The 16,678-nt window shown below is 43.1% G+C and overlaps 1 protein-coding gene across 1 annotated transcript in view; it reads right to left on the bottom strand.

The window, feature by feature from the left end:
* The window catches only part of LOC134446315 (alpha-1,6-mannosylglycoprotein 6-beta-N-acetylglucosaminyltransferase B-like), a 207,429-nt gene that overhangs the window by 34,797 nt on the left and 155,954 nt on the right, over nucleotides 1-16,678 (bottom strand). Inside the window, exon 9 of the mRNA XM_063195667.1 lies at nucleotides 10,692-10,823. Within this exon, the coding sequence (XP_063051737.1) occupies nucleotides 10,692-10,823 (132 nt within the window). The remainder of the gene's footprint in view (nucleotides 1-10,691; nucleotides 10,824-16,678) is intronic.

Raw genomic sequence — 16,678 nt, 5'->3', positions numbered from 1 at the left:
CAGGATTCACGCCAGCGTTCAGAGATCAAAGCCCAACACTCTAGTGTAATATGAATCACTGACGTTTAGTAAGAAAACAACCGTCAAACAGTCAAAAAGATCCTTTTTTGTGTTGAGAGGAAACCCCCATATTCAAGTCAAGTCAAGTCAAGTCAGCTTTATTGTCAATTTCTTTACATGAGCTGGTCATACAAAGAATCGAAAATACATTTCTTACTTTCCCATGCAAACATAGGCATTCAGTAGACTTTAGGTATGGACATAGACAATTAGACATAGACAGGTTAGAGTAGGCTACCTATACAATACACATGCAGACATATAAAGTGCAAGACCGGGCAACAGAATATCCCCCCCAGTTGCTGTAGCCTGCTGCTACTACTGTAGCACTACTGTAATAGCCAGGCCGTGTCCTCCTAGTGACACAACAACTTTAGCGTTGCTACTAGTCAGGTCAAGAGCAATGCACGTACTTTCTGAGTTCCCGAAAAATCGGGAACTCCTCCCACTTTGTTGAGAAGCAAACAACCATTAGCAAACCAAGGGAGACTGTTTGGGAAATACCGTTTGGGAAATGTTAATTGTTATGCTCTTGGTCAGACCAAGTCTCGAAGAGATTTGAAAGTCGATGATAATCAGTCTACTACTGTAGCATCTCAGAGTCTCAGATTAGCTGCACCAGATGATGGATGGAGGGTAGAAGTTGGAATCAAATTGAAAGTACTGTAATAGTGTTGCTAGCCTGCTGCTACTACTGTAGCACTACTGTAATAGTGTTGCTAGCCTGCTGTTACTACTGTAGCACTACTGTAATAGTGTTGCTAGCCTGCTGTTACTACTGTAGCACTACTGTAATAGTGTTGCTAGCCTGCTGCTACTACTGTAGCACTACTGTAATAGTGTTGCTAGCCTGCTGCTACTACTGTAGCACTACTGTAATAGTGTTGCTAGCCTGCTGCTACTACTGTAGCACTACTGTAATAGTGTTGCTAGCCTGCTGCTACTACTGTAGCACTACTGTAATAGTGTTGCTAGCCTGCTGTTACTACTGTAGCACTACTGTGATAGTGTTGCTAGCCTGCTGCTACTACTGTAGCACTACTGTAATAGTGTTGCTAGCCTGCTGTTACTACTGTAGCACTACTGTGATAGTGTTGCTAGCCTGCTGCTACTACTGTAGCACTACTGTAATAGTGTTGCTAGCCTGCTGTTACTACTGTAGCACTACTGTAATAGTGTTGCTAGCCTGCTGCTACTACTGTAGCACTACTGTGATAGTGTTGCTAGCCTGCTGCTACTACTGTAGCACTACTGTAATAGTGTTGCTAGCCTGCTGCTACTACTGTAGCACTACTGTAATAGTGTTGCTAGCCTGCTGTTACTACTGTAGCACTACTGTAATAGTGTTGCTAGCCTGCTGCTACTACTGTAGCACTACTGTAATAGTGTTGCTAGCCTGCTGTTACTACTGTAGCACTACTGTAATAGTGTTGCTAGCCTGCTGTTACTACTGTAGCACTACTGTAATAGTGTTGCTAGCCTGCTGTTACTACTATAGCACTACTGTAATAGTGTTGCTAGCCTGCTGCTACTACTGTAGCACTACTCTACCCTACAAAGGCAAAGTGCAGTAACTATGCCAACATTGAAACTGAGTAAAATGCCTTCAAAGCCTTGGTATTAGGTTGGATATCTTTGTTACATGTTCAATGTTAAATGTTCAATGTTCATTTATACTGTATTTATTAATTGGGAATCGGGTTGCATATTGCATTTACTGGGACATAATTAGAACATAAGGCTTTGTCACAAGATAAAGAAGGTAAGAAATACTATTTTCAGTCTTAACTAAATTTTGACAAAATATTTAGTTTCTGTACTTTGCCTTTGTAGGGCAGTACTGTAGCACCTCAGAGTCTCAGATTAGCTGCTCCAGAGAATGGATGGAGGGTAGAAGTTGGAATCAAATTGAAAGTACTGCAATAGTGTTTGAAAAGTTTTAAATGGATGCCAAGGGGAGTTGAACGATGTTGTGAGCGAGCAAATAAGCTATGCTGTGTCTGTCACCCACAATCATAAATTGAATTTGTGTTCATGAATTAATTTCACAGATGGTTTACCACACATATAAGATATATAACACACCACACACCCACACATTTGAACTTTACAATCTAAAGGGAGGACGGCAACACGAGGAAGCAAATAGAAGAAAAGTTCAGCGCAGTAATAGCGGTGGGAAAGTGGAAAAGTCAGTACAGCATTGATTGCTTTTTCGACTTTGACAGAGTTTTCAATTTGTCATCTAGCAACTTCACCTGTGAATGCGAGACAAAAATGTATATAGAGAAACCATCCAAAAGGAAAAGCTCTTATACGATTGGAATAGACAGGTAGCAGGTGGTATGTTTATAGGTTTAGGTTATTAACGACAGCTGTCAAAAAAACGACAGTGGGATGGATTAGTGGGAACTGGGAATGTACTAAAATGACATCCATAGTGTCCCAAGCTGCACTAGACACAACACACAACATCACATCACACCACCACATCACAACACATCACCACACCACACCACATCACTCCACACACCACACCACATCACTCCACACATCACACCACACCACACCACACCACACCACACCACACCACACCACACCACACCACACCACACCACACCACACCACACCACACCACACAACACAAAACTAAAATAACATCCATAGTGTCCCAAGCTGCACTAGACACAACACACAACATCACATCACACCACATCACTGGACTTTTCCGTATGTGATCATTTGTTACCCAGATGAACCTCTAGACATATCTTTTTGCTTCACAAACCAACTTTCCTGTTCCCGAATGCTCAGACTTGCGATGTGAACACAGCAACTGGTTAGAGATTAGGGCCGGAAATGGGCACGCACATGGTTCTCTGTGGACCTGAACAGGCTTACAGTGACTTTGCTGGAAATTGATAGCAGCTCAGTCCATAAAACATGAACACCTCCAGCCAGGCACCTTCAACAGCTCTGGGGTCAAGTCAAGTCAAGTCAGTTTTTATTGTCAGTTTCTTCATATGCACATGTCATACAAGGAAAATGAAATTACGTTTCTCTCTCTATACCACGAAATGACATAGACATAAACAGGACTGACATTTACAGACTGACATCAAAGTGCAAGACAGGACAATCTACATCTACTGGGTCCACATCCCAGTCTAATAACAAACCATTTTCCTCTTGATTCTGCTTCGGTTAATGTCTCTTTCTGTCCCTATCCTGGTTTCTATTTTTCCCTCTCTCTGCCTCTCTCAAGGATACAGAACAATCACTAACCCATTGATCTTGTCTTCTTTCTTTGCCTTTTTTCCCGTTTTCATATCCACATCCTTCTCTCTTTCACAATCTCTCTCTCTCTCTCTCTCTCTCTCTCTGATTATCTTTTCACAATCTTTCTCTTTCACAATCTCTCTCTCTCTCTCTCTCTCGCTCTCTCTTTCCCTCTCTCTGATCAGCATGAGAGAAGAAAAGCTCAGAGAAATTGGGGGTCAGTGGCACGACAAGTAGCTCAGCAATAAGACCGCCAGGAAGATCTTTGGTCCCTGGGTGTGTGCAGGGCTGGAGTAGCGCACAGGCTAGATATGGCTGCAGCCTAGGGCCCCCACCACAGGCTAGATATGGCTGCAGCCTAAGGCCCCCACCACAGGCTAGATATGGCTGCAGCCTAGTCCCCCCACCACAGGCTAGATATGGCTGCAGCCTAGCCCCACCCCACAGGCTAGATATGGCTGCAGCCTAGGGCCCCCAACTTGCCAAGGGCCTCTGATTGGCCAAAAGTGAAAAATTGTGGAATTGTGACAGGATGCAATATTGGAAAATTCACGTGTTGTGTTGAGTACAGTTGGTAGACGTGTTATACTTAATTCCTAGCTTGTAATTATGATACGGTCTATGTAAATGTGTCGCAAAGTGAACCTTCCAGGGGGCCCCACAGCAACCTGTAGCCTAGGGGCCTCAGGGCATCTTAATCCGGCCCTGGGTGTCTGTGCATCCATCCTCCACTGCAGATCTCCAAGACAACGAGGGCAGATTGGTACGTTTATAGGTTTAGATTATTAACGACAACTGTCAGAAAAACGACAGTGGGATGGATGGAGTGGGAATGTACTAAAATAACATCCATAGTGTCCCAAGTGGCACCAAACACGTCACACAACACTCATCACACCACACCACGACACGCCACACCACACAACACAACATCACACGACATCACATCACATCACACCACATGACATGACATGAAATGACATCACATCACATCACACATCTATGGTGGCACGGCAATGACAATAAGACCGCCAGGAAGATCTTTGGTGTGTGTGTGGGTGTGTGTGTGCATATGAGGGGAATCCATTCTCCACTGCAGACCATCCAAGACAACGAGGGCAGATTTTATGGTTTGTGCTCAAACTCAATACCACTCAATGAGGTGCTAGTGGGTGTAGCACCATGCTGTCTATCGTAAATGTTATGACCGCGTCAATGCTAAGCAGGTTATAGATGAATGGGGCTGTAGTCAATTTGTGTTCATGAACAACCGTATCTCTGTCATTTCGTGAAGTTTTCACGAAAAAAAGGGGAAATTAACTTTAAACCGAAAGGGCGTCAAACTAGTGGGTCGCTAGGCAGCAGTCGGGCAATTCAAATGAATAGGCAGCGGAAGCGTTGCCCAACCACGAAAAACGGGCAATAACGTGAATGCACCACAAAGTTTAAAGTTAATTTCCCCATTTTTTTTCCTGAAAACTTCACGAAATGACCGAGATAGGGCTCTCATGAAACACAGGCAGCTCTCTCTCACTAAGGTGCTGTTTCCACGTAGCAGGATATTTTTTTAGCAGGGTATTTTTTTCTCCTGTTTAGGTGTTAACGCAACATGTGGATAAAAATAAATCCTCCATTGTAACAAATGCGTTTCAGCCTCCTAAATAGGATATTTTTTTCTCCTGCTTTTTATACCTGGATTTTAAATATCTGCTACGTGGAAACGGAAGACCAAAACCAATGCAAAACCAATGCAATCAGGAGAAAAAAATATTCACATATAAAAATATCCAGCTACGTGTAAACAGCACCTAAAAACCGGCAGACTTCCTCCTTTCAACTGTGTGCTATGATATGTGATATGACCACACCACGGACAAGTTTTTAAAGTCATAATTCAATTGTAGCGCGTAAGGAAACGTCCATCAACGGAGCGATAAAAGCTTCGGTCAAGTCCATCAGCCTCCTGCGAGCGACATCCTTTCAAGAATGCTGAGCAAAACCTCAGATCAATACTGGAGAGAGAGGGGGCGAATTGATGGCAGCGATTTTGGATCAGAATACTAAAGTTGTTTAGGAGTGAGAGAGAGAGAGGGGGCGAATTGATGGCAGCGATTTTGGATCAGAATACTAAAGTTGTTTAGGAGTGAGAGAGAGAGAGGGGGCGAATTGATGGCAGCGATTTCGGATCAGAATACCAAAGTTGTTTAGTGGAAAAATCAAAAGCCTCAAAACTATGAACACGTCTCGCTAACTGCTGACCTCACATGCAATTAGGACGTGGCAGACAGGGACGTGGTGAGAGGGAGGGGTGGGGGGGGTGGGGGGTGGGAGTAGTTGCTTGGAGATGAGCCAGACGCCACTGAGATGAGGAGGAGAATTGGAATAGAGCCTGATACTTTCATCTTGCCCTCTTCTCTCTCTCTTTCTTTCCTCTTCCACTCTTCTCTCCCTCTCTTCTCTCCCTCTCTCTTTCCTCTTTTGTTCTTCTTTCCCCTCTTCTCTCTCCCTTAATCTAAATCTTTCTGCATTGTTTTTTTTTTACCATTTCTCTGTCTCTCTGTCTCTCTCTCTCTCTCTCTCTCTGTCTCTGTCTATAACATAGCCTACGCCAACGTAATTGGATTTAAAAAATACATGACATGGATGCCTCTTCGTTATCTGATGTCAATTTGAGTGAAGCTATCTGCCAATCTTCCTGGTTCTCTGTGTGTGCTGTACTGTATGTATTCTTGGACTGTATGTTTGTATGCATCATTTCATACAGTATGAATACCATATACCGTATATTACCAAATAGTAGCCCGGGCGTTTATTTCACAAAATCGATTTGGAGACCGGGCGTTTAAAAGAAGCAGGCGGTTATTTGCACAAGGCTCTTATTTATTTTTGCACCAGCCTGCACCAGGCCATTATTTGGTTACAATGGTTACTGTCCAGTATTTTTTGTACAAAAAAAATTAAATGTAAAAGCTATTGTAAACATATCAATATTGTATCAATAAACAAGAAATCAACATGAGGTAGGCTATCAAAAGACAGGAGATCAACAAGGCCTCAACATGGCAGTAGTGCAACAATTGTCAAATAGAATAGCAATACTAAAAATAAATACACTTTTTAAATAAAGCAGCAAATAAAATTATGGTACCAAGTTTTTTTCAAATTATCCAAATAACAGCCGGTGGGCGGCTATTTGGACATAGGCGGTTATTCGGAAGAGGCGGTTAATTCACAAAATGGGGTCAGACCCTGGGCGGCTATTAGGACATGGGCGGTTATTTGCCCAAGGGCGTTTATTTGGTAATATACGGTATGTGTTATTGCCAATGAGCAGATGACAGATGAATAACAATAGACGAGAAGTGATAACAAATCCAACAGCTGTGTGTGTACAGTACGCACATCTGAAATTAAATTAAACATCATGGCAACAAATGCACAGACAGTTGCTACAGGGCCATCACTCTTGTTTGAGCAGATTCTTCTTGCCAGAGTGCTTTATTTACTGTGCGGTCTTATAGGCTTAATTGACTATGTGGTTACGATACGGTGCCAGCCTTCTGCCTTCTATTGGATGAAATCCCCAAGGAGTCAATTCCAGGTTCTGAAAGTTAAAAGCCCTGTCAGTTTCCACACAGCTGACTTCACTGCTTCATTCATTACATAAATGGCTACTACTACCAGTGAGTAGTACCAGAGTACTACCTTTACAGTCGTAGGTGGTGCAAGTAGACATCATCACTTCAAATGTCCACTTCAATCATTTGTGGGCAGCCATGGCTCAGTGGTTAGAGTGCTGGCCTTTAGATCAGAGGGTTGCAGGTTCAAATCCCACCCTTACCAGCACCTTCATCCATGGCTGAAGTGCCCTTGAGCAAGGTACCTAACCCCACATTGCTCTAGAGCCTGTAACCAATACCCTGAACCTGAATAAGTGTATGTCGCTTTGGATACAAGCATCATCTAAGTGAAATGTAATGTAATGTAATTTTCATCATGGCCAGTCACCAAGCAAATGAGCACATTTACATACCAGTACATACAGGCGCTCACCCTTGGGAATCTGTAGTTTGTGTATGTCATTTTCTGTACATCTCATTGTAATGTAATTCACTGCAATGTGATGTGATTGATTTTGATGAGAGTATTGCTATACATTCCCAATTTTAGAGCCAGTGTTTCCATACTAAAGTATGGGAATTGTTTGTGTTCAGTAGTGCAGTGATGTTTCTTAATTTATGACCAGACACTCAGTCTTGTCCCTGCATCGTTTAAAATGTATACTTCAATAATTTCAGGACCACCTACCTAGCAGACAAACACATCTATTGTACGAAGCATTCAGACTAGTGAATTTGTAGTTTGTGTACTATATGTCCTTTTTCTGTAAGTCCCTCTGTGTAATGTAATGTATTGTAATTGCATAGTTTGGCGATGTTCCTAATTTTAGAGTCAGTGGTTCCAAGAAATGTGAGTGAATTATTCAGAATAACATGGAACAGTACAGGGGGTTTTATTCATTTATGCGCCTGTGTGTGGACAAAGTGTTGTCCCTGATCATAAACCAGCTGACCTAGAACAACACAGCTGTGCCCTGAAGATCCAACTGGCCTACTTAAGTAAAAGTCCAATATTCAGGCTAAAGACTACTGTGGACGAATGCATAGTAAAATAATGTAAACGTATATTTCGGTTAATTAATTTCACAAAAGTGCACTATACAGTGGTGCTCATATTACATACCCCAGCAGAATATACGCTTTCTTGGCGATTTCTCTCAAATTTGAAGGATTACACAAAACCTTTTCTTTCACTCATTGCTAGTGACTGGCTTAAGATATTTATTAGCAGTATTCTGTGTTTACTCTTTCAAAAGCATGATCACAACCCAAACTACCCAAATGACCCTGTTCAAAAGTTTACATACCCTAGTGTCTGATGCTGAATATGGCCCTGTTTAACATCAGGGACCGCTCTAAATTGTTTGTGGTAGTTGTGGATACGGCTCTTAATGTTATCTGATGACAAAACAGCACATTCTTCCTAGCAGAATGGTTGTGTCCTATAATATTTTTGGGTGTCTTGCTGGAACCTCACATTTGAGGTTTCCCCTGAATGGCTCAATGATGTTGAGATCAGGAGACTGAAACGGTCGCTCAAAAACTTCTGAAGCTAATGACGGGTTGATTTGGCTTTCTGTGCTGAAATATTGTCATGTTGGCATGTCCAAACAATGGACCATGTGCAGATTCAAGGCTGATGAGTGTCAAGTTTCCTCCAGTATTTTTCACAGGGTAATGTATTCATCATTCTGTGAGAATGGACCTAAAGTGTAGAACATTTGTAACTCAAATGTCCCCATGACATCAGTGGTCCATAACCATGTTTCACAGAAGGGATGGTGTAACTTTCATCATAGGCTCCGTTGACTGTTCTCCAAATGGTACTGTTAATAGTGGCTGAAAAAAGTTCCATATTGATCTAATTTTTCCAAATGACTTTGTCACATGCATTCTGATGCTTCTCACTATGCTATTTGGTGTATCATATGCAAAATAACATGTTTGCATTTTTGTGGTAATGGCTTTCTCCTGTCAACCCCCAACAGCCCATCTTTCCTCAAGCGCCTCTTCCCTGTACAGTTTAAAACATTTTTTCATGTTGTCCTATATTTCACCTGAAGTTATTTTTTGGTTGTCCTATGCCTCCTGAACAATTTCCCTTGCAATGATCATTGCAATGCAATGATTCCCTTTCCCATTGGCTTGATTCCAACCAAACCCCTCATATTGCATTTCTGAATTGAAATTCCAACAGAGCCAACATGACAATATTTCGACACAGAAAGCCAAATCAACCCGTCATTAGCTTCAGAAAGAATAAAATGAAGGTTTTTGTGCGACCATCTCACTCTCCTGATCTCAACATCATTGAGCCACTCAGGGGAAACCTCAAATGTGAGGTTCCAGCAAGACACCCAAAGATATTATAGGAAACAACCATTCTGCCAGGAAGAATGTGCTGTTTTGTCATCTGAGAACATTGAGAGCCTTATCCACAACTACCACAAACAATTTAGAGCGGTCCTTGATGTTAAACAGGGCCATATTCAGCATCAGACATTAGGGTATGTAAACTTTTGAACAGGGTCATTTGGGTAGTTTGGGTTGTGATCATGCTTTTGAAAGAGTAAACACAGAATATTGCTAATAAATATCTTAAGCCAGTCACTAGCAATGAGTGAAAAAAAGGTTTTTGTGTAATCCGTCATATTTTGTGAGAAATCACAGAGAAAGCGTATATTCTGCTGGGGTATGTAAACATATGAGCACCACTGTAGATAGTGATTTTGGAGAAAAGTTGTATAAGATTATGCTCTCGGTCGAAAAAAATATTTTGGGTTAAGTGCAGCAGTGGTGTTCCTCATTCATGCCCAGCCACTCAGTCTTGTCCCTGATCATAAACCAACTGACCAAGAAAAAACACTTGAATAGTTCAGGACCATGGCCAGCAACCAAGCAGACAAACACATTTACCAAGCATTCAGCCTAGTGAATCTGTAGTTTGTGTACTATATGTCTTTTTTCTGTAAGTCCCTCTGTGTAATGTAATGTATTGTGATTGCATAGTTTGGCGATGTTCCTAATTTTAGAGTCAGTGGTTCCAAGAAATGTGTGTGAATTATTCAGAGTATTGTGGAACAGTACAGTGAGTTTTATTCATTTATGCGCCTGTGTGTGGACACATTCTTGTCCCTGATCATATAAACCAGCTGACCAAGAAAGACACAGATGTGCCCTGAAGATCCAGCTGGCCTACTTAAATTAAGACATAAAGTAGTTTAGGATGGAACATTTATTGGAATCATTTATATCTATCCGGGGAATCAAACTAAAATGTTAGTGCTTCAAAACCAGTGAATTATATACCAAATCTAGTCTTTATTGGGCTTGTGCAGACAAGCTGTAACTATAATCACCATGTGATTATAAAAACTAGATTACATGAATTTACTACAACCAATATAAATGCAAACACTAACACTGACACACACGCACGCACGCACACGCACACACATATACACACACACACACACAGAACAGAATGGTGTCTTTACGGTCATTGTCACACATTTGCGCACATTTGTGTGAGACCATAAAGCATTATGATGTTATGACTTAATTACGCACTACATCACAAATGCAAGCACGCCACGGCTATGCACACACACAGACACACACTTGTAGAATACACACACAGACACACACTTGTAGAATACACACACACACACCCATGCACGCACGCACGCGCGCGCACGCACGCACTGGCATACGACCATGTCTGTTTCTTACTTGTATTTCTTGAGTGAGAGCCCCATGTGCTGCTTCATCTGCTGCAGGCCGTGGTAGTCCGTGTAGATGAGGTCAAAGGTCAGCGGTCCTGTCAAGGGGCAGCTTCCTCTGCCGGGGGGAACGCCAAGGAACCTGGAACAACACACAATACAGTTAGGAACCAGAAACAACACACAATACAGTTAGGAACCAGAAACAACACAATGCAGACAACGCACAATACAATACAGTTAGGAACCTGAAACAACACACAATACAGTTAGCCAAGGAACCTGAAACAAGACAACGCAGGCAACACACAATACAGTTAGCAACCTGAAACAACACAACGCAGACACAATACAGTTAGGAACCTGAAACAACACAACGCAGACACAATACAGTTAGCCAAGGAACCTGAAACAACACACAATACAGTTAGAAACCTGAAACAACACAACGCAGACACACAATACAGTTAGAAACCTGAAACAACACACAATACAGTTAGGAACCTGAAACAACACAACGCAGACAACACACAATACAGTTAGCAACCTGAAACCACACACAATACAGTTAGGAACCTGAAACAACACAACGCAGACAACACACAATACAGTTAGGAACCTGAAACCACACACAATACAGTTAGGAACCTGAAACAACACAACGCAGACAACACACACAATACAGATAGGAACCTGAAACAACACAACGCAGACAACACACAATACAGTTAGCAACCTGAAACAACGCAACGCAAACACACACAATACAGTCAGCAACCTGAAACAACACAACGCAGACATACACAATACAGTTAGCAACCTGAAACAACACAACGCAGACACACACAATACAGTTAGCAACCTGAAACAACGCAACGCAAACACACACAATACAGTTAGCTACCGGGGGGAACGCCGAGGAACCTGAAACAACACAACGCAGACACACACAATACAGCTAGCCAACCAGGAACCACATGCAACATAGTTAAAGGTACACTGTGTGAGATTTTTAGTTGTTTATTTCCAGAATTCATGCTGCCCATTCACTAATGTTACCCTTTTCATGAATATTTACCACCAGCATCAAATTCTAAGTATTCATTATGACTGGAAAAATTGCAGTTTTCATACATGAAAAGGGGGATCTTCTCCATGGACCGCCATTTTGAATTTCCAGAAATAGCAATTTTTAGCTGCAAAAATGACTGTACTTGGGGCCATACTAGAAAATATCGTTTTATTACTTAAACACAATATAGTTAGCCAACCAGGAATATAATTAAACAACGCCAAGAAACCTGAAACAACACAACGCAGACAACACACAATACAGTTAGAAACCTGAAACAACACAACGCAGGCAACACACAATACAATTAGAAACCTGAAACAACAACACACAATACAATTAGAAACAACACAAAGCAGACAACACACACTAGAGTTAGAAACCTGAAACAACACAAAGCAGACAACACACAATACAGTTAGCCAGCCAGGAACCACATGGAACATAGTTAAACAACGCCAAGGAACCATCACAAACCAGACAACACACAATACAGTTAGCCAACCACATGTAAAATAGTGAACCAGGTAGTGGTCACACATAACACGCCAAGAGAGAACTGTAAATGACTTGTAGAATAGTGGAATAACAACCACAGAAGCGTCAATCATCCAGGGTGTTTATGAGTAAAATATATCCAAAATCTGCCAAGCAACACCACGGAAGAAGAATAGATATTATTTCCCTCCACATGCTCACTCACCGAGGCGTGAGAAACGAGGTAGTCTAGCCAAATAAACACACAGTGGATTCTCCAGGGGTGATCTGAGGATGTGTGTCTGTCAGAGCAGGTGATCACAACATACGTATCTCAGCTCAACCTGGCATCTGGCATCCCATGGAAAACTTTGAGATTTGGTTTTATAGGTTTTAAAATAAAATAGATGCTTTTGCAGTCAGAAAACTAAAAAACCCTTTAGAGCCCATCTGTGCTGTCTGAAGCATTTACGAAGACAGAGCCAGTCATTTATAGGCAATGAAGGCACTTTTCATTACTGAGCGTTTCTAATCACTAAAGGTTCACCAGCGCACCTTTAACTCTGAGGTATGAACGTCACCTTCCCAAAGCTTAATCTTAATTATGTATAATAATCAGCCAAAGGGAAGTGCCAGACGGGAGATTGAAGATGGCACATCAAAAGGCCAGAGACGAGAGCACTGAATGATACAAGAAGACTTGGAGGCCTGTTGCGTGCCGTGCACCCAAGACAATCTGTGACTGATTTAACTCCACATTTCTCTTTCAAAGCTTAGTCCTGTTTTATTCTCCTTTTCGCCTCTTTTTCAGGTCTGTGTTCTTGAAGTGCAACCTGGTTCATATTCTAGCTCATACATTTTATTAATTCCTCTATCCTCTCTGTCTCCCTGGTCTCCCACTCCTCCTCTGTCTTTACCCCCCCCCCTGTCTCTGTGTCTCTCTGTGTCTCTCTGTGTCTCTCTCTGTCTCTGTCTCTCTCTGTCTCTCTCTCGGTCTCTCTCTCTCTCTCTCTCTCTCTGTCTCTCTCTCGGTCTCTCTCTCTCTCTCTCTCTCTCTGTCTCCTTTGACATAGAGACCTCCCGTCTCCAGCATGGAATATCAATAAAAGAGGTGAGGTTGCTGTGCCAATGAAAGAGACCATCCATCCATTAGTGATGAGAGCAGAAAGGGAAAGGGAAAGTGGAGGTGGAGGTGGTAGTGGTGGAGGTGGTGGTGGAGGTAATGGTGGTGATGGAGGTGGTGGTGATGGTGATGATGGTGGTGGTGGTGGTGGTGGTGGTGGTGGTGGTGGTGGAGGTAATGGTGGAGGTGGAGGTGGAGGTGTTGATAGTGCTAAGTGAAAGTGGTGCAAATATCCGCTGGACAAACACCATAAGGGACACATGGAAAATACTTGTTTGTCTGAATAGCTACTGTTAGAAAACTACATAAAGTGTAAAGCAGACGTGATTTCCAGCTAAGATTTAGTTTCAAGGAAACTGTCTCAATGGTATTTCCACTCAGAAACATATATTTTAATTTGATTTCACTACAAGTACTCAGAAGTATAAGCAGTCTTATTGACATGAGCCTGAGCTTTACAGGTGCACTGTGTAATATTTTTAAATCCGTTTCTGTCCTGAATTCATGCTGCCCATTCACAAATGTTACCTTTTCAACGAATACTTACCAGCACCATCAAAGTATTCATTTTGACTGGGAAACTTGCCCTGTTCATACATGAAAAGGTGGATCATCTCCATGTCCGCCATTTTTAATTTCGAGAAATAGACATTTTTGGCTGCAAAACTGACTGTACTTCAGTCATACTAGTACAAATTAGTTTATTATTTCGTAAATATTTATGAAAAGACCACATTTGGCAATAGGCAGCACAGTTTGAATGAGCAGCATATGCAACACCTTCTCTGGCCACCATCCTGCACCTTTAACGTCTAACATGCACACACTGTGTATGATGTAAGATCAATAAAGCTGAAATCCAGCCCCCAAGGGGGATAAATAACACACCTCTTGCCCTTTCACCCACTACACAGCTCCAGCCTTGTGTTACATGGTCATGCGTCATTAGTCTCTCATTTTTACCAGATATGTTTCAGACCTCGTTGGAGCTGCCACTTGGCTGTTTTATAGCTCCAGTGGTGAGGGTGGGGGGATGAGGGGATGGATGGGGGATCTCGACTCCCCTTACTGGTATTGATTGGGAGGTGGTGGTGGTGGTGTTGGTGTGGAAGTGTATGAGGCCAGAGCACCAGAGGTATTGTTGCAGGGCTGCTGACAGCTTTCACTGAGCCCAGGCAGGGGCGCCGCTAGAAATGTTGGGCCCCATAAAAGATTACAATTTGGACCTCCAAAAATGACAAATTACATTATCAGCATTCTTCCAGGGGCCCTGAGAGTGCTGTTGGGCCCTTAGAATCTGTAACACCTTTCCCCCCCTTGTGGTACCCATGAGCACAGGACAAAGTCATTTGAAAAGGCCCCCTACCCAATACAGTGTGATGAAGCGGTCTGCATGTGGGTATTAACTCCAAAAATATTTTATTTCATTTTAACAACTGGCAACGTTTCGATCCAACAGAGGCCTGAGGAAGATCCCTCTGTTGGATCGAAACGTTGCCGTATGTTAAAATGAAATAAAGTATTTTTGGAGTTAAGGACCGCTTCATCACACTACTTACCACTTTTTGTCTGGCACATGGATCACTACTTGTGGATGTGCGCGCACCCTACTTCCAAACCCCTACCCAATACATACAATGTAATGGGGACCCAATTCTGGGGCCCCTATCTACCTGGGCCCAGGCCAACATACCTGTCGGCGGGCTTGGTGACCATATGTTAGCCTGAGGGTGGAGGTGGTGATGGTGGTGTGGAGGTGTTGTTGGTGACCATATGTGAGCCTGAGGGTTGTGGTGGTGGTGGTGGTGGTGGTGTGGCGGTGGTGAGGGTGGTGGTGGTGAGGGTTGTGGTGGTGGTGGTGGTGGTGTACGAGGCTAGAGCACAGAGGTGATGTTGGTGACCATATGTGAGCCTGAGGGTTGCTATTAGTGTTTAAAGTCAATGTGATGGATGAGGCCACAGATGTCACACACTCCACGCCAGGCCCACAGACAGTGAGGGAACAAGGGGTATGTTGTCCTGGGCCCAGGGAGATAGGGGGCCCAGAAATGGGTCCCCATTATATTGTATGTATTGGATAGAGGGCCCTTTAAGATGACTTTGTCCTGAACCCAGAAAAAGCCATCAGCGGTCTTGGTCCATGCAAGACCGCGGAGTAAAATTGTCCTGAGAGGTGGAAAAAACAGCGATACGACTAAAGCACCCAAACGTTCCACACACCACCTGGCTGCCCTCGAGCGGTGAGCTACGAGCGAGCGAGTCAGCAAGTAATGTGTGACCAATAGCAATTTAGGGTCGGCCCTGGACTGAGCAGCCAGCCCAAACAACTCTGCCCTCAACTCCGCCAGATGACTCATGGAGCAATTTTCCTCACAGCAGAGCAGGGGTGAATTTCTCAAAACCAAAGTTGCTTACTGCATTAGCTACTTTGTTGTTTTCAATGCATTTTCCCATTGCCAACTACCGAAGTTGCTAACAGGCTAACTCACCCCAGAGCTGTTTTCTGATAAAGCTCCTCCTGTCGTGTATCCACACCCCCCCCACCCCCCGAACCCCCTCCATTTAGGAGGCAGAGTGCTGTTTTCTGATAAAGGTCCTCCTGTCGCGTATCCCCTCCCCACCACACCCCCTCCCTCCATTTTGGCGGTTAGCATAGCATTCAGATAGCACCTCCACCACCACCCGGTGCAATAACAAAGATGGCCGCTCAGCTCAGCTCAGCGCGCCCCAAAACAACAGAGGCCCTGTAAATATTTTATGGGTGTTGCGGACCGCTGGCTGTGCCCATGTGTTTGGCTCTGATGCCTCAAGGACGACCACGGATTGCAAAACACAAGGCACACAAATCACACAGACACACACACAAGTACAGACAAGTATAACATAGACACCCATACACACATCACACTGACGCATACACTGTGAGGACTCCATGCAGTAGACCAGTGGTTCCCAACCTATGGGTCGGGACCCAACTTATGGGTCGCCAAAGATCCACAGGGGGTCGCGGAGTCCTCTTGATTTTAAGGGGTTTCATTTTAAATATATATAGCCCGTGTTGAATAAATGACAAAGCATTCAACTAATAAATGCAAAGAAGCAACAAATTGTAAGTGCTACATTAAACATTTAGCCTATATTTGACCAAAGACGAATTGAGGAATGAAATAACTAAAATGAGTTTTGGCAGGAAACAGAGGGCATCTTGAGACTCCTTCTCGTGCGGGCGCTGGCGTGGTTGGGTCACCAAAGCTTACAATAGTAAAAATATGGGTCCCTTAAGAAAAAGGTTGGGAACCACTGCAGTAGACTACTGTAAGTAAGT

Source organism: Engraulis encrasicolus, chromosome 1, assembly GCF_034702125.1.
Source record: "Engraulis encrasicolus isolate BLACKSEA-1 chromosome 1, IST_EnEncr_1.0, whole genome shotgun sequence".
NCBI lineage: Eukaryota > Metazoa > Chordata > Actinopteri > Clupeiformes > Engraulidae > Engraulis > Engraulis encrasicolus.
Note: the sequence above shows the minus strand (reverse complement) of the source record. Positions and strands in the feature narration are given on the sequence as shown.